We start from the raw sequence: 26,537 nt of genomic DNA on the forward strand, positions 1-26,537 counted from the left end.
TGTGTGTCTGTGTGTGACTGTGTGTGACTGTGTGACTGTGTGTGACTGTGTGTGACTGTGTGAGTGTGTGTAGGAGCTGGGTGTCACCACTCACCACAGCTACAAGGTGTCCTTCATGCTGGACAGTGCTGCTGTGTGTGTGTGTGACTGTGTGTGACTGTGTGTGACTGTGTGACTGTGTGTGACTGTGTGTGAGTGTGTGTAGGAGCTGGGTGTCACCACTCACCACAGCTACAAGGAGTCCTTCATGCTGGACAGTGCTGCTGTGTGTGTGTGTGACTGTGTGTGACTGTGTGACTGTGTGTGACTGTGTGAGTGTGTGTAGGAGCTGGGTGTCACCACTCACCACAGCTACAAGGTGTCCTTCATGCTGGACAGTGCTGCTGTGTGTGTGTGTGTGTCTGTGTGTGTATGTGTGTGTCTGTCTGTGTGTGTGTGACTGTGTGACTGTGTGTGTGTGACGGTGTGTGTGTGTGTGTGACTGTGTGTAGGAGCTGGGTGTCACCACTCACCACAGCTACAAGGTGTCCTTCATGCTGGACAGCGCTGCTGTGTGTGTGTGTGTCTGTGTGTGTGTCTGTCTGTGTGTGTGTGTGTGACTGTGTGTGTGTGTGTCTGTCTGTGTGTGTGACTGTGTGTGTCTGTGTGTGTGTGACTGTGTGTGTGTGTGACTATGTGTGACTGTGTGACTGTCTGTCTGTGTGTGACTCTGTGACTGTGTATGACTGTGTGTGACTGTGTGTGACTGTGTGAGTGTGTGTAGGAGCTGGGTGTCACCACTCACCACAGCTACAAGGTGTCCTTCATGCTGGACAGTGCTGCTGTGTGTGTGTGTCTGTGTGTGACTGTGTGTGACTGTGTGACTGTGTGTGACTGTGTGTGACTGTGTGAGTGTGTGTAGGAGCTGGGTGTCACCACTCACCACAGCTACAAGGTGTCCTTCATGCTGGACAGTGCTGCTGTGTGTGTGTGTGACTGTGTGTGACTGTGTGTGTGTGTGTAGGAGCTGGGTGTCACCACTCACCACAGCTACAAGGTGTCCTTCATGCTGGACAGTGCTGCTGTGTGTGTGTGTGACTCTGTGACTGTGTGTGACTGTGTGACTGTGTGTGACTGTGTGAGTGTGTGTAGGAGCTGGGTGTCACCACTCACCACAGCTACAAGGTGTCCTTCATGCTGGACAGTGCTGCTATGATCACCGTCTTCACCCCCAAATACGGCGTTGTTGAGGTGACAACACACACAGTCACACAGTCACACAGAGTGACACACACACACACACAGTGACACACACAGTGACACAGTCACAGTGACACAGTCACAGTGACACACACACAGTGACACACACACAGTGACACACACACACACACAGTGACACACACAGTGACACAGTCACAGTGACACACACAGTGACACAGTCACAGTGACACACACAGTGACACAGTCACAGTGACACACAGTGACACACACAGTGACACACACAGTGACACAGTCACAGTGACACACACAGTGACACAGTCACAGTGACACACACACACAGTGACACACACACAGACAGACACACAGTGACACACACATACAGGCACACACACAGTGACACACACACACAGTCACACACACAGTGACACACACACACAGTCACACACGAGTGACACAGTGACACACACAGTCACACACACACAGTGACATACACAGTGACACACACACAGTGACACACACACACAGTGACACACACAGTGACACATTGACACACACAGTGACACACACAGTGGCACACACAGAGTGACACACACACACAGTGACACACACACAGTGACACACACATAGTGACACACACACACAGTGACACACAGTGACACACACACACAGTGACACAGTGACACACACACACAGTGACACACACACACAGTGACACAGTGACACACACACACAGTGACACACACACACACAGTGACACACACAGTGACACACACACACACAGTGACACAGTGACACACACACAGTGACACACACAGTGACACACACAGTGACACACACACACAGTGACACAGACAGTGACACAGTGACACACAGTGACACACACAGTGACACAGTGACACACACAGTGACACACACACAGTGACACACACACAGTGACACACACAGTGACACAGTGACACAGTAACACACTCAGTGACACACGCACACAGTGACACACTCAGTGACACACACACACACAGTGACACACACACAGAGTGACACACACACAGTGACACACACAGTGACACACACACACAGTGACACACACACAGTGACACACACAGTGACACATTGACACACACACAGTGACACACACACAGTGACACACACAGTGACACACACACACAGTGACACACACAGTGACACAGTGACACAGTAACACACTCAGTGACACACGCACACAGTGACACACTCAGTGACACACACACAGTGACACACACAGTGACACACACACACTCAGTGACACACACAGTGACACACACAGTGACACACACACACACAGTGACACACACAGTGACACACACAGTGACACACTCAGTGACACACAGTGACACACACACAGTGACACAGTGACACACACAGTGACACACACAGTGACACAGTGACACACACAGTGACACAGTGACACACACAGTGACACATTGACACACACACAGTGACACACACAGTGACACACACAGTGACACACACAGTGACACAGTGACACACACAGTGACACATTGACACACACACAGTGACACACACAGTGACACACACAGTGACACATTGACACACACACAGTGACACACACAGTGACACACACAGTGACACAGTGACACACACAGTGACACATTGACACACACACAGTGACACACACAGTGACACACACAGTGACACACTCACACACACACAGTGACACACTCACACTCAGCCTACACACACAGTGACACACTCATAGCCTACACACAGTGACACACTCATAGACTACACACTCAGTGACACACTCACACTCATAGCCTACACACTCAGTGACACACTCATAGCCTACACACACAGTGACACACTCACACTCATAGCCTACACACACAGTGACACACTCATAGCCTACACACACAGTGACACACTCATAGCATACACACACAGTGACACACTCATAGCCTACACACACAGTGACACACTCATAGCCTACACACACAGTGACACACTCATAGCCTACACACACAGTGACACACTCATAGCCTACACACACAGTGACACACTCATAGCCTACACACACAGTGACACACTCATAGCCTACACACACAGTGACACACTCACACTCATAGCCTACACACACAGTGACACACTCATAGCCTACACACACAGTGACACACTCATAGCCTACACACACAGTGACACACTCATAGCCTACACACACAGTGACACACTCATAGCCTACACACACAGTGACACACTCATAGCCTACACACACAGTGACACACTCATAGCCTACACACACAGTGACACACTCATAGCCTACACACTCAGTGACACACTCATAGCCTACACACACAGTGACACACACTCATAGCCTACACACTCAGTGACACACTCATAGCCTACACACACAGTGACACACTCACACTCATAGCCTACACACACAGTGACACACTCATAGCCTACACAGTCAGTGACACACTCATAGCCTACACACACAGTGACACACTCATAGCCTACACACACAGTGACACACTCACACTCATAGCCTACACACACAGTGACACACTCATAGCCTACACACACAGTGACACACTCATAGCCTACACACAGTGACACACCCACACTCATAGCCTACACACACAGTGACACACTCATAGCCTACACACACAGTGACACACTCACACCCATAGCCTACACACTCAGTGACACACTCATAGCCTACACACAGTGACACACTCATAGCCTACACACACAGTGACACACTCACAGCCTACACACACAGTGACACACTCATAGCCTACACACACAGTGACACACTCATAGCCTACACACTCAGTGACACACTCACACTCATAGCCTACACACACAGTGACACACTCATAGCCTACACACACAGTGACACACTCACACTCATAGCCTACACACACAGTGACACACTCATAGCCTACACACAGTGACACACTCACACTCATAGCCTACACACACAGTGACACACTCACACTCATAGCCTACACACACAGTGACACACTCACACTCATAGCCTACACACACAGTGACACACTCATAGCCTACACACACAGTGACACACTCATAGCCTACACACACAGTGACACACCCACACTCATAGCCTACACACACAGTGACACACTCACACTCATAGCCTACACACACAGTGACACACTCATAGCCTACACACACAGTGACACACTCACACTCATAGCCTACAGACACAGTGACACACTCATAGCCTACACACACTGTGACACACTCACACTCATAGCCTACACACACAGTGACACACTCATAGCCTACACACACAGTGACACACTCATAGCCTACACACAGTGACACACTCATAGCCTACACACACAGTGTCACACTCATAGCCTACACACACAATGACACACTCACACTCATAGCCTACACACACAGTGACACACTCATAGCCTACACACACAGTGACACACTCACACTCATAGCCTACACACACAGTGACACACTCATAGCCTACACACACAGTGACACACTCACACTCATAGCCTACACACTCAGTGACACACTCATAGCCTACACACACAGTGACACACTCATAGCCTACACACAGTGACACACTCACACTCATAGCCTACACACACAGTGACACACTCATAGCCTACACACTCAGTGACACACTCATAGCCTACACACACAGTGACACACTCATAGCCTACACACACAGTGACACACTCACACTCATAGCCTACACACACAGTGACACACTCATAGCCTACACACACAGTGACACACTCATAGCCTACACACACAGTGACACACTCATAGCCTACACACTCAGTGACACACTCATAGCCTACACACACAGTGACACACTCATAGCCTACACACACAGTGACACACTCACACTCATAGCCTACACACACAGTGACACACTCACACTCATAGCCTACACACACAGTGACACACTCACACTCATAGCCTACACACTCAGTGACACACTCACACTCATAGCCTACACACACAGTGACACACTCATAGCCTACACACAGTGACACACTCACACTCATAGCCTACACACACAGTGACACACTCATAGCCTACACACAGTGACACACTCACACTCATAGCCTACACACACAGTGACACACTCATAGCCTACACACTCAGTGACACACTCACACTCATAGCCTACACACACAGTGACACACTCATAGCCTACACACTCAGTGACACACTCACACTCATAGCCTACACACACAGTGACACACTCACACTCATAGCCTACACACACAGTGACACACTCATAGCCTACACACTCAGTGACACACTCACAGCCTACACACTCAGTGACACACTCATAGCCTACACACACAGTGACACACTCATAGCCTACACACAGTGACACACTCATAGCCTACACACACAGTGACACACTCACACTCATAGCCTACACACACAGTGACACACTCACACTCATAGCCTACACACACAGTGACACACTCATAGCCTACACACTCAGTGACACACTCACACTCATAGCCTACACACACAGTGACACACTCATAGCCTACACACACAGTGACACACTCATAGCCTACACACACAGTGACACACTCACACTCATAGCCTACACACACAGTGACACACTCATAGCCTACACACAGTGACACACTCACACTCATAGCCTACACACTCAGTGACACACTCATAGCCTACACACAGTGACACACTCACACTCATAGCCTACACACACAGTGACACACTCACAGCCTACACACACAGTGACACACACAGTGACACACTCATAGCCTACACACAGTGACACACTCACACTCATAGCCTACACACACAGTGACACACTCACACTCATAGCCTACACACACAGTGACACACTCATAGCCTACACACAGTGATACACTCACACTCATAGCCTACACACACAGTGACACACTCACACTCATAGCCTACACACACAGTGACACACTCACACTCATAGCCTACACACACAGTGACACACTCATAGCCTACACACACAGTGACACACTCATAGCCTACACACACAGTGACACACCCACACTCATAGCCTACACACACAGTGACACACTCACACTCATAGCCTACACACACAGTGACACACTCATAGCCTACACACACAGTGACACACTCACACTCATAGCCTACAGACACAGTGACACACTCATAGCCTACACACACTGTGACACACTCACACTCATAGCCTACACACACAGTGACACACTCATAGCCTACACACACAGTGACACACTCATAGCCTACACACAGTGACACACTCATAGCCTACACACACAGTGTCACACTCATAGCCTACACACACAATGACACACTCACACTCATAGCCTACACACACAGTGACACACTCATAGCCTACACACACAGTGACACACTCACACTCATAGCCTACACACACAGTGACACACTCATAGCCTACACACACAGTGACACACTCACACTCATAGCCTACACACTCAGTGACACACTCATAGCCTACACACACAGTGACACACTCATAGCCTACACACAGTGACACACTCACACTCATAGCCTACACACACAGTGACACACTCATAGCCTACACACAGTGACACACTCATAGCCTACACACACAGTGACACACTCATAGCCTACACACTCAGTGACACACTCATAGCCTACACACACAGTGACACACTCACACTCATAGCCTACACACACAGTGACACACTCATAGCCTACACACACAGTGACACACTCATAGCCTACACACACAGTGACACACTCACACTCATAGCCTACACACTCAGTGACACACTCATAGCCTACACACACAGTGACACACTCATAGCCTACACACACAGTGACACACTCACACTCATAGCCTACACACACAGTGACACACTCACACTCATAGCCTACACACACAGTGACACACTCACACTCATAGCCTACACACTCAGTGACACACTCACACTCATAGCCTACACACACAGTGACACACTCATAGCCTACACACAGTGACACACTCACACTCATAGCCTACACACACAGTGACACACTCATAGCCTACACACAGTGACACACTCACACTCATAGCCTACACACACAGTGACACACTCATAGCCTACACACTCAGTGACACACTCACACTCATAGCCTACACACACAGTGACACACTCATAGCCTACACACTCAGTGACACACTCACACTCATAGCCTACACACACAGTGACACACTCACACTCATAGCCTACACACACAGTGACACACTCATAGCCTACACACTCAGTGACACACTCACAGCCTACACACTCAGTGACACACTCATAGCCTACACACACAGTGACACACTCATAGCCTACACACAGTGACACACTCATAGCCTACACACACAGTGACACACTCACACTCATAGCCTACACACACAGTGACACACTCACACTCATAGCCTACACACACAGTGACACACTCATAGCCTACACACTCAGTGACACACTCACACTCATAGCCTACACACACAGTGACACACTCATAGCCTACACACACAGTGACACACTCATAGCCTACACACACAGTGACACACTCACACTCATAGCCTACACACACAGTGACACACTCATAGCCTACACACAGTGACACACTCACACTCATAGCCTACACACAGTGACACACTCATAGCCTACACACAGTGACACACACAGTGACACACTCACAGCCTACACACACAGTGACACACACAGTGACACACTCATAGCCTACACACAGTGACACACTCACACTCATAGCCTACACACACAGTGACACACTCACACTCATAGCCTACACACACAGTGACACACTCATAGCCTACACACAGTGACACACTCACACTCATAGCCTACACACATAGTGACACACTCATAGCCTACACACAGAGTGACACACTCATAGCATACACACACAGTGACACACTCACACTCATAGCCTACACACACAGTGACACACTCACACTCATAGCCTACACACAGTGACACACTCATAGCCTACACACACAGTGACACACTCACACTCATAGCCTACACACACAGTGACACACTCATAGCCTACACACAGTGACACACTCATAGCCTACACACACAGTGACACACTCATAGCCTACACACACAGTGACACACTCATAGCCTACACACACAGTGACACACTCATAGCCTACACACACAGTGACACACTCACACTCATAGCCTACACACACAGTGACACACTCACACTCATAGCCTACACACACAGTGACACACTCATAGCCTACACACAGTGACACACTCATAGCCTACACACACAGTGACACACTCACAGCCTACACACACAGTGACACACTCATAGCCTACACACAGTGACACACTCACACTCATAGCCTACACACACAGTGACACACTCACACTCATAGCCTACACACACAGTGACACACTCATAGCCTACACACACAGTGACACACTCATAGCCTACACACACAGTGACACACTCACACCCATAGCCTACACACTCAGTGACACACTCATAGCCTACACACTCAGTGACACACTCATAGCCTACACACTCAGTGACACACTCACACTCATAGCCTACACACACAGTGACACACTCATAGCCTACACACACAGTGACACACTCACACTCATAGCCTACACACACAGTGACACACTCATAGCCTACACACACAGTGACACACTCATAGCCTACACACACAGTGACACACTCATAGCCTACACACACAGTGACACACTCATAGCCTACACACACAGTGACACACTCATAGCCTACACACACAGTGACACACTCATAGCCTACACACACAGTGACACACTCATAGCCTACACACACAGTGACACACTCATAGCCTACACACACAGTGACACACTCATAGCCTACACACACAGTGACACACTCATAGCCTACACACACAGTGACACACTCATAGCCTACACACACAGTGACACACTCACACTCATAGCCTACACACACAGTGACACACTCATAGCCTACACACACAGTGACACACTCATAGCCTGCACACAGTGACACACTCATAGCCTACACACACAGTGACACACTCATAGCCTGCACACAGTGACACACTCATAGCCTACACACACAGTGACACACTCATAGCCTACACACAGTGACACACTCACACTCATAGCCTACACACACAGTGACACACTCACACCCATAGCCTACACACACAGTGACACACTCATAGCCTACACACTCAGTGACACACTCATAGCCTACACACACAGTGACACACTCATAGCCTACACACACAGTGACACACTCATAGCCTACACACAGTGACACACTCATAGCCTGCACACAGTGACACACTCATAGCCTACACACACAGTGACACACTCACACTCATAGCCTGCACAATTAGTGACACACTCACACTCACAGCCTACACAGTCAGTTACACACTCATAGCCTACACACACAGTGACACACTCATAGCCTACACACACAGTGACACACTCATAGCCTACACACACAGTGACACACTCATAGCCTACACACACAGTGACACACTCATAGCCTACACACACAGTGACACACTCATAGCCTACACACAGTGACACACTCACACTCATAGCCTACACACACAGTGACACACTCACACTCATAGCCTACACACAGTGACACACTCACACTCATAGCCTACACACACAGTGACACACTCATAGCCTACACACACAGTGACACACTCATAGCCTACACACGCAGTGACACACTCACACTCATAGCCTACACACAGTGACACACTCACACTCATAGCCTACACACACAGTGACACACTCACACTCATAGCTTACACACACAGTGACACACTCATAGCCTACACACACAGTGACACACTCACACTCATAGCCTACACACACAGTGACACACTCATAGCCTACACACAGTGACACACTCACACTCATAGCCTACACACACAGTGACACACTCACACTCATAGCCTACACACACAGTGACACACTCATAGCCTACACACACAGTGACACACTCATAGCCTACACACACAGTGACACACTGATAGCCTACACACACAGTGACACACTCACACTCATAGCCTACACACACAGTGACACACTCATAGCCTACACACTCAGTGACACACTCACACTCATAGCCTACACTCAGTGACACACTCACACTCATAGCCTACACACACAGTGACACACTCATAGCCTACACACACAGTGACACACTCATAGCCTACACACACAGTGACACACTCATAGCCTACACACACAGTGACACACTCATAGCCTACACACACAGTGACACACTCACACTCATAGCCTACACACACAGTGACACACTCATAGCCTACACACACAGTGACACACTCATAGCCTGCACACACAGTGACACACTCATAGCCTACACACACAGTGACACACTCATAGCCTACACACACAGTGACACACTCACACTCATAGCCTACACACACAGTGACACACTCACACTCATAGCCTACACACTCAGTGACACACTCACACTCATAGCCTACACACACAGTGACACACTCACACTCATAGCCTACACACAGTGACACAATCACACTCATAGCCTACACACACAGTGACACACTCACACTCATAGCCTACACACACAGTGACACACTCATAGCCTACACACACAGTGACACACTCATAGCCTACACACACAGTGACACACTCACACTCATAGCCTACACACACAGTGACACACTCACACTCATAGCCTACACACACAGTGACACACTCATAGCCTACACACACAGTGACACACTCATAGCTTACACACACAGTGACACACTCACACTCATAGCCTACACACAGTGACACACTCACACTCATAGCCTACACACAGTGACACACTCACACTCATAGCCTACACACACAGTGACACACTCATAGCCTACACACACAGTGACACACTCATAGCCTACACACACAGTGACACACTCACACTCATAGCCTACACACACAGTGACACACTCATAGCCTACACACACAGTGACACACTCACACTCATAGCCTACACACTCAGTGACACACTCACACTCATAGCCTACACACGCAGTGACACACTCATAGCCTACACACACAGTGACACACTCACACTCATAGCCTACACACTCAGTGACACACTCACACTCATAGCCTACACACTCAGTGACACACTCACACTCATAGCCTACACACTCAGTGACACACTCACACTCATAGCCTACACACTCAGTGACACACTCATAGCCTACACACACAGTGACACACTCACACTCATAGCCTACACACACAGTGACACACTCATAGCCTACACACACAGTGACACACTCATAGCCTACACACACAGTGACACACTCATAGCCTACACACACAGTGACACACTCACACACATAGCCTACACACTCAGTGACACACTCATAGCCTACACACACAGTGACACACTCACACTCATAGCCTACACACACAGTGACACACTCATAGCCTACACACACAGTGACACACTCACAGCCTACACACACAGTGACACACTCACAGCCTACACACACAGTGACACACTCATAGCCTACACACACAGTGACACACTCACACTCATAGCCTGCACACACAGTGACACACTCATAGCCTACACACAGTGACACACTCACACTCATAGCCTACACACACAGTGACACACTCATAGCCTACACACACAGTGACACACTCATAGCCTACACACACAGTGACACACTCATAGCCTACATACACAGTGACACACTCATAGCCTACACACACAGTGACACACTCATAGCCTACACACACAGTGACACACTCACACTCATAGCATACACACACAGTGACACACTCACACTCATAGCCTACACACACAGTGACACACTCACAGCCTACACACACAGTGACACACTCATAGCCTACACACACAGTGACACACTCATAGCCTACACACACAGTGACACACTCATAGCCTACACACACAGTGACACACTCATAGCCTACACACACAGTGACACACTCATAGCCTACACACACAGTGACACACTCATAGCCTACACACTCAGTGACACACTCATAGCCTACACACACAGTGACACACTCATAGCCTACACACACAGTGACACACTCATAGCCTACACACACAGTGACACACTCACACTCATAGCCTACACACACAGTGACACACTCACACTCATAGCCTACACACACAGTGACACACTCACACTCATAGCCTACACCCTCAGTGAAACACTCACACTCATAGCCTACACACTCAGTGACACACTCACACTCATAGCCTACACACTCAGTGACACACTCATAGCCTACACACACAGTGACACACTCACACTCATAGCCTACACACACAGTGACACACTCATAGCCTACACACACAGTGACACACTCACACTCATAGCCTACACACACAGTGACACACTCACACTCATAGCCTACACACACAGTGACACACTCATAGCCTACACACACAGTGACACACTCATAGCCTACACACACAGTGACACACTCATAGCCTACACACTCAGTGACACACTCACACTCATAGCCTACACACACAGTGACACACTCATAGCCTACACACACAGTGACACACTCATAGCCTACACACACAGTGACACACTCACACTCATAGCCTACACACACAGTGACACACTCACAGCCTACACACACAGTGACACACTCATAGCCTACACACACAGTGACACACTCATAGCCTACACACACAGTGACACACTCATAGCCTACACACGCAGTGACACACTCATAGCCTACACACACAGTGACACACTCACACTCATAGCCTGCACACACAGTGACACACTCATAGCCTACACACACAGTGACACACTCATAGCCTACACACACAGTGACACACTCATAGCCTTCACACACAGTGACACACTCATAGCCTACACACACAGTGACACACTCACACTCATAGCCTACACACACAGTGACACACTCACACTCACAGCCTACACACACAGTGACACACTCATAGCCTACACACACAGTGACACACTCATAGCCTACACACACAGTGACACACTCACACTCATAGCCTACACACACAGTGACACACTCATAGCCTACACACACAGTGACACACTCACACTCATAGCCTACACACAGTGACACACTCATAGCCTACACACACAGTGACACACTCACACTCACAGCCTACACACACAGTGACACACTCATAGCCTACACACACAGTGACACACTCACAGCCTACACACACAGTGACACACTCATAGCCTACACACACAGTGACACACTCATAGCCTACACACACAGTGACACACTCACACTCATAGCCTACACACACAGTGACACACTCATAGCCTACACACACAGTGACACACTCATAGCCTACACACAGTGACACACTCACACTCATAGCCTACACACACAGTGACACACTCATAGCCTACACACACAGTGACACACATAGCCTACACACACAGTGACACACTCACACTCATAGCCTACACACAGTGACACACTCACACTCATAGCCTACACACACAGTGACACACTCACACTCATAGCCTACACACACAGTGACACACTCATAGCCTACACACAGTGACACACTCATAGCCTACACACACAGTGTCACACTCATAGCCTACACACACAGTGACACACTCATAGCCTACACACACAGTGACACACTCATAGCCTACACACAGTGACACACTCACACTCATAGCCTACACACACAGTGACACACTCACACTCATAGCCTACACACACAGTGACACACTCATAGCCTACACACACAGTGACACACTCATAGCCTACACACAGTGACACACTCACACTCATAGCCTACACACACAGTGACACACTCACACTCATAGCCTACACACACAGTGACACACTCACACTCATAGCCTACACACACAGTGACACACTCATAGCCTACACACACATTGACACACTCATAGCCTACACACACAGTGACACACTCATAGCCTACACACACAGTGACACACCCATAGCCTACACACACAGTGACACACTCACACTCATAGCCTACACACACAGTGACACACCCATAGCCTACACACACAGTTACACACTCACACTCATAGCCTACACACACAGTGACACACTCACACCCATAGCCTACACACACAGTGACACACTCATAGCCTGCACACACAGTGACACACTCATAGCCTACACACACAGTGACACACTCATAGCCTACACACTCAGTGACACACTCACACTCATAGCCTACACACACAGTGACACACTCATAGCCTACACACAGTGACACACTCATAGCCTACACACACAGTGACACACTCATAGCCTACACACACAGTGACACACTCACACTCATAGCCTGCACACACAGTGACACACTCATAGCCTACACACACAGTGACACACACTCATAGCCTACACACACAGTGACACACTCATAGCCTACACACACAGTGACACACTCATAGCCTACACACACAGTGACACACTCACACTCATAGCCTACACACACAGTGACACACTCACACTCATAGCCTACACACACAGTGACACACTCACACTCATAGCCTACACACAATGACACACTCATAGCCTACACACACAGTGACACACTCACACTCATAGCCTACACACACAGGGACACACTCACACTCATAGCCTACACACACAGTGACACACTCATAGCCTACACACACAGTGACACACTCATAGCCTACACACACAGTGACACACTCATAGCCTACACACACAGTGACACACTCACACTCATAGCCTACACACAGTGACACACTCATAGCCTACACACACAGTGACACACTCACACTTATAGCCTACACACACAGTGACACACTCATAGCCTACACACACAGTGACACACTCATAGCCTACACACAGTGACACACTCATAGCCTACACACACAGTGACACACTCACACTCATAGCCTACACACACAGTGACACACTCATAGCCTACACACACAGTGACACACTCATAGCCTACACACAGTGACACACTCATAGCCTACACACACAGTGACACACTCACACTTATAGCCTACACACACAGTGACACACTCATAGCCTACACACACAGTGACACACTCATAGCCTACACACACAGTGACACACTCACACTCATAGCCTACACACTCAGTGACACACTCATAGCCTACACACAGTGACACACACACAGTGACACACTCATAGCCTACACACTCACTGACACACTCACACTCATAGCCTACACACGCAGTGACACACTCACACTCATAGCCTACACACACAGTGACACACTCACACTCATAGCCTACACACAGTGACACACTCATAGCCTACACACACAGTGACACACTCACACTCATAGCCTACACACACAGTGACACACTCATAGCCTACACACAGTGACACACTCACACTCATAGCCTACACACATAGTGACACACTCACACTCATAGCCTACACACACAGTGACACACTCATAGCCTACACACACAGTGACACACTCACACTCATAGCCTGCACACACAGTGACACACTCATAGCCTACACACACAGTGACACACTCACACTCATAGCCTACACACACAGTGACACACTCACACTCATAGCGTACACACACAGTGACACACTCATAGCCTACACACACAGTGACACACTCACACTCATAGCGTACACACACAGTGACACACTCATAGCCTACACACACAGTGACACACTCATAGCCTACACACACAGTGACACACTCATAGCCTACACACACAGTGACACACTCATAGCCTACACACACAGTGACACACTCATAGCCTACACACACAGTGACACACTCACACTCATAGCCTACACACTCAGTGACACACTCATAGCCTACACACACAGTGACACACTCATAGCATACACACACAGTGACACACTCATAGCCTACACACACAGTGACACACTCATAGCCTACACACACAGTGACACACTCATAGCCTACACACACAGTGACACACTCACACTCACAGCCTACACACACAGTGACACACTCATAGCCTACACACACAGTGACACACTCACACTCATAGCCTACACACACAGTGACACACTCATAGCCTACACACACAGTGACACACTCATAGCCTACACACACAGTGACACACTCACACTCATAGCCTACACACACAGTGACACACTCATAGCCAACACACACAGTGACACACTCATAGCCTACACACACAGTGACACACTCACACTCACAGCCTACACACACAGTGACACACTCATAGCCTACACACACAGTGACACACTCATAGCATACACACACAGTGACACACTCACACTCATAGCCTACACACACAGTGACACACTCACACTCATAGCCTACACACACAGTGACACACTCATAGCCTACACACACAGTGACACACTCACACTCATAGCCTACACACACAGTGACACACTCATAGCCTACACACACAGTGACACACTCATAGCATACACACACAGTGACACACTCACACTCATAGCCTACACACACAGTGACACACTCATAGCCTACACACACAGTGACACACTCATAGCCTACACACACAGTGACACACTCATAGCCTACACACAGTGACACACTCACACTCATAGCCTACACACACAGTGACACACTCATAGCCTACACACAGTGACACACTCACACTCATAGCCTACACACATAGTGACACACTCACACTCATAGCCTACACACACAGTGACACACTCACACTCATAGCCTACACACACAGTGACACACTCACACTCATAGCCTACACACACAGTGACACACTCATAGCCTACACACACAGTGACACACTCACACTCATAGCCTACACACACAGTGACACACTCATAGCCTACACACACAGTGACACACTCACACTCATAGCCTACACACACAGTGACACACTCACAGCCTACACACACAGTGACACACTCATAGCCTACACACACAGTGACACACTCATAGCCTACACACACAGTGACACACTCACACTCATAGCCTACACACACAGTGACACCCACACTCATAGCCTACACACACAGTGACACACTCATAGCCTACACACACAGTGACACACTCACACTCATAGCCTACACACACAGTGACACACTCATAGCCTACACACACAGTGACACACTCATAGCCTACACACAGTGACACACTCATAGCCTACACACACAGTGACACACTCACACTCATAGCCTACACACACAGTGACACCCACACTCATAGCCTACACACACAGTGACACACTCATAGCCTACACACACAGTGACACACTCACACTCATAGCCTACACACACAGTGACACACTCATAGCCTACACACACAGTGACACACTCATAGCCTACACACAGTGACACACTCATAGCCTACACACACAGTGACACACTCACACTCATAGCCTACACACACAGTGACACACTCACACTCATAGCCTACACACACAGTGACACACTCACACTCATAGCCTACACACACAGTGTCGGCTATGAGTGTGAGTGTGTGAGTGAGTGAGTGTATGAGTGAGTGTATGAGTGAGTGTATGAGTGAGTGAGTGTATGAGTGAGTGAGTGTATGAGTGAGTGTATGAGTGAGTGAGTGTATGAGTGAGTGTATGAGTGAGTGAGTGTATGAGTGAGTGAGTGTATGAGTGAGTGAGTGTATGAGTGAGTGAGTGTATGAGTGAGTGAGTGTATGAGTGAGTGAGTGTATGAGTGAGTGAGTGTATGAGTGAGTGAGTGTATGAGTGAGTGAGTGTATGAGTGTGTATGAGTGAGTGAGTGTATGAGTGAGTGAGTGAGTGTATGAGTGAGTGAGTGAGTGTATGAGTGAGTGTATGAGTGAGTGAGTGTATGAGTGAGTGTATGAGTGAGTGAGTGTATGAGTGTGTGAGTGTAGAGTGAGTGTAGAGTGAGTGTATGAGTGAGTGTATGAGTGAGTGTATGAGTGAGTGTGTGAGTGTACGAGTGAGTGTATGAGTGAGTGTATGAGTGAGTGAGTGTATGAGTGAGTGAGTGTATGAGTGAGTGTATGAGTGAGTGTATGAGTGAGTGAGTGTATGAGTGAGTGTATGAGTGTATGAGTGAGTGTATGAGTGAGTGTATGAGTGAGTGAGTGAGTGTATGAGTGAGTGTATGAGTGAGTGAGTGAGTGTATGAGTGAGTGTATGAGTGAGTGTGTCAGTGAGTGAGTGTATGAGTGAGTGAGTGTATGAGTGAGTGAGTATATGAGTGAGTATATGAGTGAGTATATGAGTGAGTATATGAGTGAGTGTATGAGTGAGTGTATGAGTGAGTGTAGAGTGAGTGAGTGTAGAGTGAGTATCTGAGTGTTCTCCTGTGCCCAGGTCAAGCCTCTGGGTGTGATCTGGGGAAAATTTCCTGACGTGTACGGCCCAGGCAACACCATCATGCTGGACGACATTCGCAGGAACTTTCTCATGAACCCCCAGAACGGACTCAAGGTGGTGGTGGTGGTGGGGGTGGTGGTGGTGGTGGGGGTGGTGGAGGTGGTGGTGGTGGTGGTGGTGGAGGTGGTGGTGGTGGAGGTGGTGATGGTGGTGGTGGTGGTGAGGGTGGTGGTGGTGGTGATGGTGGTGGTGGTGGTGGTGGAGGTGGTGGTGGTGGTGGGGGTGGTGGTGGTGGTGGTGGAGGTGGGAGTGGAGGTGGGGGTTGAGGTGGTGGGGGTGGTGGAGGTGGGGATGGTGGTGGTGGTGGTGGTGGTGGTGGAGGTGGTGGTGGTGGTGGTGGAGGTGGTGGTGGTGGAGGTGGTGGTGGTGGTGGGGGTGGTGGAGGTGGTGGTGGTGGGGGTGGTGGTGGTGGAGGTGGTGGTGGTGGTGGTGGTGGGGGTGGTGGTGGTGGTGGTGTGTCTGTGTGTGTGTGACGGCAAAACAACCCCCTACCTCCTCGCGGTGCCAGACGGGCAACTCTGTCGTGGACAGCGCTGTGGGGGGAGATCCAATTTCGATTGGCTCCTCCCCTCATGGCATATGTGTCCACCACAGGGGCTAAACGGGGGCTCTGGACGGGTGCGAGGGGCTGGTAACCCCTCCACCTTCAATTAATTACCACAAAACCACGAATTAAACTGAAATATGTAACAACTAAGCTTGTGCCGGAGGCCCCGGGGGGCCAGGCGTCTATGACGTCTCCTGGCCAAACCCCAATTGGCGGAGCCAGGAGATTGAATCTCTACCCTCGGGGCTACTCCAGAAACAACGAAAAGCCACTACGGGTGGCCACGTGGAATGTTCGAACGCTCACTGCAGAGGAGAGGCTGCCACTCCTCTGTCGGGAGCTGGACCGGTACTGCCTGGATCTATGTGGCATTCAGGAGGTCCGGTGGACCGGCTCTGGCTCCTGCCACCATGAGGGGTGGACAGTCCTCTACTCGGGGCAGCAGACTGCCAAACAACAGGGTGTGGCTCTTCTTTTGAACAAAAGAATGAAGGGGGCGTGGGAGCGTGGTGGTGAGGTGTGGGAAGCTGTAAGCCCCAGGCTACTTTGGGCTCGCCTTCCCATCAACCGGAGGCGAGGAATGGTGGTCGTGGTTACTTATGCCCCCACCGAAGATGAACATCCGTGGAGGGATGCAGGCAAAGCCGATGAGTCAGATGCCTTCTATGACCTCCTGTCACAGGTGCTGGCTAAAGTGGCCCCTCGGGATAGAGTCATCATGTTGGGTGACTTCAATGCCCGAGTTGGTCATGATACTGGCACCTGGTCTGGAGTGATTGGAGGGCATGGGCCAGATCAGCTCAATAACAACGGTAGGAGGCTGCTAGATTTTTGTGCAGCCCATGGGCTTGTAATTACCAACACGCTGTTCCGGCATCGGCGCATCCACACAACATCATGGATGCATGCCGGGTCCAAGCAAGAACATCTGCTGGACTACATAGTGACGGACCAGCGAATGCGAGCCCATGTCCTTGACACCAGGACCTACCGTGGAGCTGATCTGCCCTCTGACCATCGACTAGTCATCTGTAAGATGCGCCTGCCATTCTTCCACTCCGGTGGTGGGTGTACACCCAGGACCCCATTCCAACCTAAAGTGGCCTGGTCTCAGTTATCTGATGAAAGTTGCAAGCGAGAATTTCATCATCGCTTGCGGCTGGGATTGGCATCGTCCCCGACTCCTCCTGATGTCGAGGGTAAATGGGCGAGGTTTAGGACTGTGACTCATGCAGCTGCAATGGCTGCTTTGGGTACGCGGTCCAGACCTCCCCAGACACCCTGGATGACAGAGGAGTTGTTCAGGATGGTTGAGAAAAAGCGACAGGCCCACTGTCATCGGCTACAGAATCCCACGTCAGAGAATGAGGAGGCTTACCGAAGCCTTAGCTCGGAGGTTCGGAGAGCCGTGAGGCGCTGCAAGGATGGGTGGTGGTCGCGGGTTGCTGAGGAGATGGAGTCTGCCTCAGTGGCCCACGATCACAAATCTCTATTTAACTCCATCAAAAAAGTAACCTGCAGCACCACACCTATTACCATCATTAGGGGAAAAAACGGTGATCCAATCTCCGACCCCCAGGAACAGGTTTGCAGATTTGCTGAGCATTTCTGTGAAGTCCTGGGGGAGGGAAAATCCCTCAGCCAGGAAAACATCGTGGCACAAAGTGAGGATGACCCTGCTGAGGCTGCGGTGCCTCAAATATTGCAAGAAGTCACCCCCTGTGAGTGGCTGGCCGAGGTGCCATCTTTTGAGGAAGTACTGAAGGCGATCTGGAGTCTGAGACCAGGAAAGGCAGCGGGCAGAGATGATCTCCCAAGCGAAATGCTGAGGGAGGGTGGCGTTTGTGCACAGACTACCCTATATGACATTATAACAACAGTCTGGACCACTGGACGGGTTCCGCAGGATTGGAAGGATGCCCTGGTGGTCCCCCTTTTTAAGAAGGGGGACCGCACAGACTGTAACAACTACAGGGGCATCTCACTCCTCAGTGTGCCGGGAAAGGTCCTGGCAAGGATTATTCAGCATCGCCTTGCCAGGCACGCTGAGGAGAGGCTTGCGGAGCCCCAATGCGGTTTCAGGAAAGGGCGGTCCTGCACAGATGCCATATTTTCTGTCCGTCTGCTACAGCAGAGGTGTAGGGAATTCCAACAAGACCTACATCTCTGCTTTATTGACCTGGTCAAGGCCTATGATACCATCAGTAGGCCTGGGCTCTGGGTCGTTCTTCGTGCTTTTGGAGTACCTGACCCTCTGCTCACGATCATTAAGGACCTTCATGATGGTGAGCGGGCCCGGGTAAAACTACGTGGCCGGGAGTCAGAGCCATTCCCTGTACACCTTGGGGTGCGACAGGGATGTCCTCTGGCTCCCACATTATTTAACATCTATTTTGACCACGTAGTTCGTGAAGCCTTCAATAGCTGTACCGGGGGAATCTCCATATGGTGCAGATATAATGGGAGGCTAATCGATGCCCGGGTGCGGTCAAGGGATGGCTCCCTATTGCTCAACCACGTTATGTATGCTGATGATTTGGTAATAGCTGCTCAGTCAGAGGAGGAGTTTGAGACGCTGCTGCTGAGACTGGAGCGTGCCACTAAGAGGTGGGGCCTTACCATCAGCCCCACCAAAACTAAGCACCTGCCTGGGTATTTTGTACCATCGGACACTCCACCCCCACAACTCCCAATCGGTGATGGGGCAGTTGTGGAGAGAGTGGAGAGTTTCCCATACCTGGGCAGTGTGCTTATGACTGGCTCCAGTTTAACAGCAGAGGTCTCACTCCGAATCAGTCGAGCGGCAATATCTTTTCATCGGTTGCGTAACGCTGTGTGGAAGCTACCTGGTCTGTCGCTCCGCACTAAGCTTCAGGTCTTCTCGGCCACGGTCATTCCCTCCCTTCTCTACGCTTGCGAAACGTGGACCCCCCTAATGGAACATCTTCGCCAGTTAGAAACATTTAGGCTGGCCTGCCTACGATCCATCCTGGGTTTAACCAGACTGGATTGTGTGAGGAGCTCACAAATCCTTGAAAGATCTGGGCAGGGTCCCATCGGTGAGCTCCTCCGGCAGGCAAGGCTGCGATGGCTGGGTCATGTAGCCCGCATGCCCAGCCACCGCATGCCGAAACAGCTTTTGTTTGGCCAGATTGAGGGGGCTAAGCGGGCGCGGCACGGGCTAGAGAAGAGATGGAGTGATGTGGTACAGGAGGACGTGGAGCTGAGTGGACTTGCCGATGACCGGTACCATCGGTGTCAAGATCGGCCTCTGTGGAGGAGGCTCGTGAAGGATGCTACTGGGCAGTTGGAGGCAGTCGCCCTCCAACAACAACGGAGGGCGGAGGAGCGACGCTCACAACAGCGAGCGGAGCGCCGGGTGGCTAAAGCACAGCAGGTTGGCACAGTAGGGGGCACAGGTGGTGCATCAGCCAGTCATCTCAGTCAGTCGACCCGTGGCACCTGGGTCTGCCCAGTGACCTCCTGCCAGCGGGCGTTCGACACTTCACGTGGCCTCAGGGTGCACATAGCCTGGCACAAGTGTCGTGGTGACGTCACCGCCACTTAGTGGCGAATGGCGGTTGTTGTTGTGTGTGTGACTGTGTGTGTGTGTGACTGTGTGTGTCACTGTGTGTGTGTGTCACTGTGTGTGTGTGTGTGACTGTGTGTCTGTGACTGTGTGTGTCTCTGTGTGACTGTGTGTGTGACTGTGTGTGTGTCTGACGATTATCTGAACCGGTCCCGGGTCTCCCCTAGGTCGACTTAGCCTCAAATGAGTACCTGGTGCGGTGTGTAAACATTGCCACTAGGGAGACAAAGGCGGTCGGGCGTGGTGCTGGCCACCCACCCCCTCGTGTACCGTTCCGGCCTTCATAGGTGCTCGCTAACAGCACTTGCCCCTACAGTCTGTTAAGGCTACACGGGGAATCTTTGTTTGTGTGTGTGACTGTGTGTGTGTGTGACTGTGTGTGTGTCTCTGTGTGTGTGTGACTGTGTGTGTGTCTCTGTGTCTGTGACTGTGTGTGTGTGTGACTGTGTGTGTGTGACTGTGTGTGTGTGTGACTGTGTGTGACTGTGTGACTGTGTGTGTGTGTGACTGTGTGTGTGTGTGACTGTGTGTGTGTGACTGTGTGTGTGACTGTGTGTGACTGTGTGTGTGACTGTGTGTGACTGTGTGTGTGTGACTGTGTGTGTGTGACTGTGTGTGTGTGTGTGACTGTGTGTGTGTGTGACTGTGTGTGTGTGTGACTGTGTGTGACTGTGTGTGTGTGACTGTGTGTGTGTGTGACTGTGTGTGTGTGTGACTGTGTGTGTGTGTGACTGTGTGTGACTGTGTGTGTGTGTGACTGTGTGTGTGTGTGTCTGTGACTGTGTGTGTGTGTCTCTGTGTCTGTGTGTGTGACTGTGTGTGTGTGTGACTGTGTGTGTGTCTGTGTGTGTGTGACTGTGTGTGTGTCTGTGTGTGTGTGACTGTGTGTGTGACTGTGTGTGTGTGACTGTGTGTGTGACTGTGTGTGTGTGTGACTGTGTGTGACTGTGTGACTGTGTGTGTGTGTGTGACTGTGTGACTGTGTGTGTGACTGTGTGTGTGTGTGACTGTGTGTGTGACTGTGTGTGTGTGTGACTGTGTGTGTGACTGTGTGTGTGTGTGACTGTGTGTGTGTGTGACTGTGTGTGTGTCACTGTGTGTGTGTGACTGTGTGTGACTGTGTGTGTGTGTGACTGTGTGTGTGTGTGACTGTGTGTGTGTGTGACTGTGTGTGTCTGTGTCTGTGACTGTGTTTGTGTGTGACTGTGTGTGTGTGTGACTGTGTGTGTGTGTGACTGTGTGTGTGTGTGTGTGACTGTGTGTGTGTGACTGTGTGTGACTGTGTGTGTGTGACTGTGTGTGACTGTGTGTGTGTGTGACTGTGTGTGTGACTGTGTGACTGTGTGTGTGTGACTGTGTGTGTGACTGTGTGTGTGTGACTGTGTGTGTGTGTGTGACTGTGTGTGTGACTGTGTGACTGTGTGTGTGTGTGTGTGACTGTGTGTGTGACTGTGTGTGTGTGACTGTGTGTGTGTGTGTGTGACTGTGTGTGTGACTGACTGTGTGATTGTGTGTGTGTGTGTGACTGTGTTTGTGTCTGTGTGTGTGACTGTGTGTGTGTGTGACTGTGTGTGTGTGTGACTGTGTGTGTGACTGTGTGTGTGTGTGTGTGTGACTGTGTGTGTGTGTGACTGTGTGTGACTGTGTGTGTGACTGTGTGTGTGTGTGACTGTGTGTGTGTGACTGTAACTGACTGTGTGTGTGACTGTGTGTGTGTGTGACTGTGTGTGTGTGTGACTGTGTGTGACTGTGTGTGTGTGTGACTGTGTGTGTGTGTGTGTGACTGTGTGTGTGTGACTGTGTGACTGTGTGTGTGTGTGTGACTGTGTGTGTCTGTGTGTGACTGTGTGTGACTGTGTGTGTGTGACTGTGTGTGTGTGTGTGACTGTGTGTGTGTGACTGTGTGACTGTGTGTGTGTGTGACTGTGTGTGTCTGTGTGTGACTGTGTGTGTGTGTGTGTGACTGTGTGTGTGTGATTGTGTGACTGTGTGTGACTGTGTGTAGATCAAGCCCTTCATGAAGGCCCACGTGACCCGTGAGAGTGATCGTGAGCTCGTGAAGCTGTCAAAGTATTTGTTGTGTGTGTGTGTGACTGTGTGTGTGTGACTGTGTGTGACTGTGTGTGTGTGTGTGTGTGACTGTGTGTGTGTGTGTGACTGTGTGTGTGTGTGTGACTGTGTGTGTGTGTGTGACTGTGTGTGTGTGTGTGACTGTGTGTGTGTGTGTGACTGTGTGTGACTGTGTGTGACTGTGTGTGTGTGTGACTGTGTGTGTGTGTGACTGTGTGTGTGTGTGTGACTGTGTGTGTGTGTGTGACTGTGTGTGTGTGTGTGACTGTGTGTGTGTGTGTGTGACTGTGTGTGTGTGACTGTGTGTGTGTGTGTGATTGTGTGTAGATCAAGCCCTTCATGAAGGCCCACGTGACCCGTGAGAGTGATCGTGAGCTCGTGAAGCTCTCAAAGTATTTGTTGTGTGTGTGTGTGACTGTGTGTGACTGTGTGTGACTGTGTGTGTGTGTGACTGTGTGTGATTGTGTGTAGATCAAGCCCTTCATGAAGGCCCACGTGACCCGTGAGACTGATCGTGAACTCGTGAAGCTCTCAAAGTATTTGTTGAAGATCGCACAGCTGGACGACTTCACCAGCCTCAATCACAAGCACTGGGAGAGGTGGGGGGAGGGGAGATTGGTGGGGGGAGATTGGTGGGGGGGGGGGAGAGATTGGTGGGGAGAGAGTGGTGGGGAGAGATTGGTGGGGAGAGAGTGGTGGGGGGGAGATTGGTGGTGGGGAGAGATTGGTGGTGGGGGGAGATTGGTGGTGGGGAGAGGGTGGTGGGGGGGAGATTGGTGGTGGGGGAGAGATTGGTGGTGGGGGAGAGATTGGTGTGGGGGAGAGATTGTTAGGGGGGAGATTGGTGAGGTGGAGAGATTGGTGGGGGGGAGATTGGTGGGGGGGAGATTGGTGGGGGGGAGAGATTGGTGGGGAGAAAGTGGTGGGGGGGAGATTGGTGGGGGGGAGAGATTGGTGGGGGGAGATTAGTGGGGGGAGATTGGTGGGGGGGAGATTGGTAGGGGGGGAGATTAGTGGGGGGGAGAGATTGGTGGGGGGGGAGAGATTGGTGGGGGGTGGAGATTGGTGGGGGGTGGGAGATTGGTGGGGGGGAGCGATAGTGTAGCGGTTAGCGCTACGCTGCGCTATGAACCTGGCGACCCGGGTTCGATTCCCGCTCACGGCCAACACCAGTGACGATTATCTGAACCGGTCCCGGGCCTCCCCTAGGTCGACTCAGCCTCAAATGAGTACCTGGTGCGGTGTGTAGTAAACATCGCCACTGGGGAGACAAAGGCGGTCGGGCGTGGTGCTGGCCACCCACCCCCTCGTGTACCGTTCCGGCCTTCATAGGTGCTCGCTAACAGCACTTGCCCCTACAGTCTGTTAAGGCTATATGGGGGATCTTTGTGACTGTCTGTGACTATGTGTGTGTGTGACTGTGTGTGACTGTGTGTGACTGTGTGTGACTGTGTGTGTGTGACTGTGTGTTTGTGGTGTTCCCCCAGGTACTGTGCAAAGGAGGAGGAGGAGCAGAATGAGTGAGCAGGAAGTTCCTCTCAACGATGCCGCAGTCACACCAACACACACACACCTACACACACACACACACACCTACACACACACACCTACACACACCTACACACACACCTACACACACACCTACACACACCTACACACAC

General features: G+C 50.5%; 1 protein-coding gene across 1 annotated transcript; it reads left to right on the plus strand.

Annotated features, from left to right (window-relative positions):
• Window positions 1–51: 51 nt before the first annotated feature.
• On the plus strand, window positions 52–26,537 carry LOC142905273 (ubiquitin-like domain-containing CTD phosphatase 1). The gene is made up of 4 exons (XM_076064668.1): window positions 52–1,230; window positions 18,608–18,724; window positions 25,348–25,475; window positions 26,364–26,537. Exons 1-4 carry the CDS (start codon window positions 1,174–1,176, stop codon window positions 26,398–26,400), a joined length of 339 nt encoding a protein of 112 aa, XP_075920783.1. The 5' UTR covers window positions 52–1,173; the 3' UTR covers window positions 26,401–26,537.

The sequence above is a fragment of the Petromyzon marinus genome, unplaced genomic scaffold (assembly GCF_048934315.1).
Source record: "Petromyzon marinus isolate PM22_M1 ecotype Great Lakes invasive population unplaced genomic scaffold, UKy_Petmar_22M1.pri1.0 PM_Scaffold_59, whole genome shotgun sequence".
Taxonomy (NCBI): domain Eukaryota; kingdom Metazoa; phylum Chordata; class Hyperoartia; order Petromyzontiformes; family Petromyzontidae; genus Petromyzon; species Petromyzon marinus.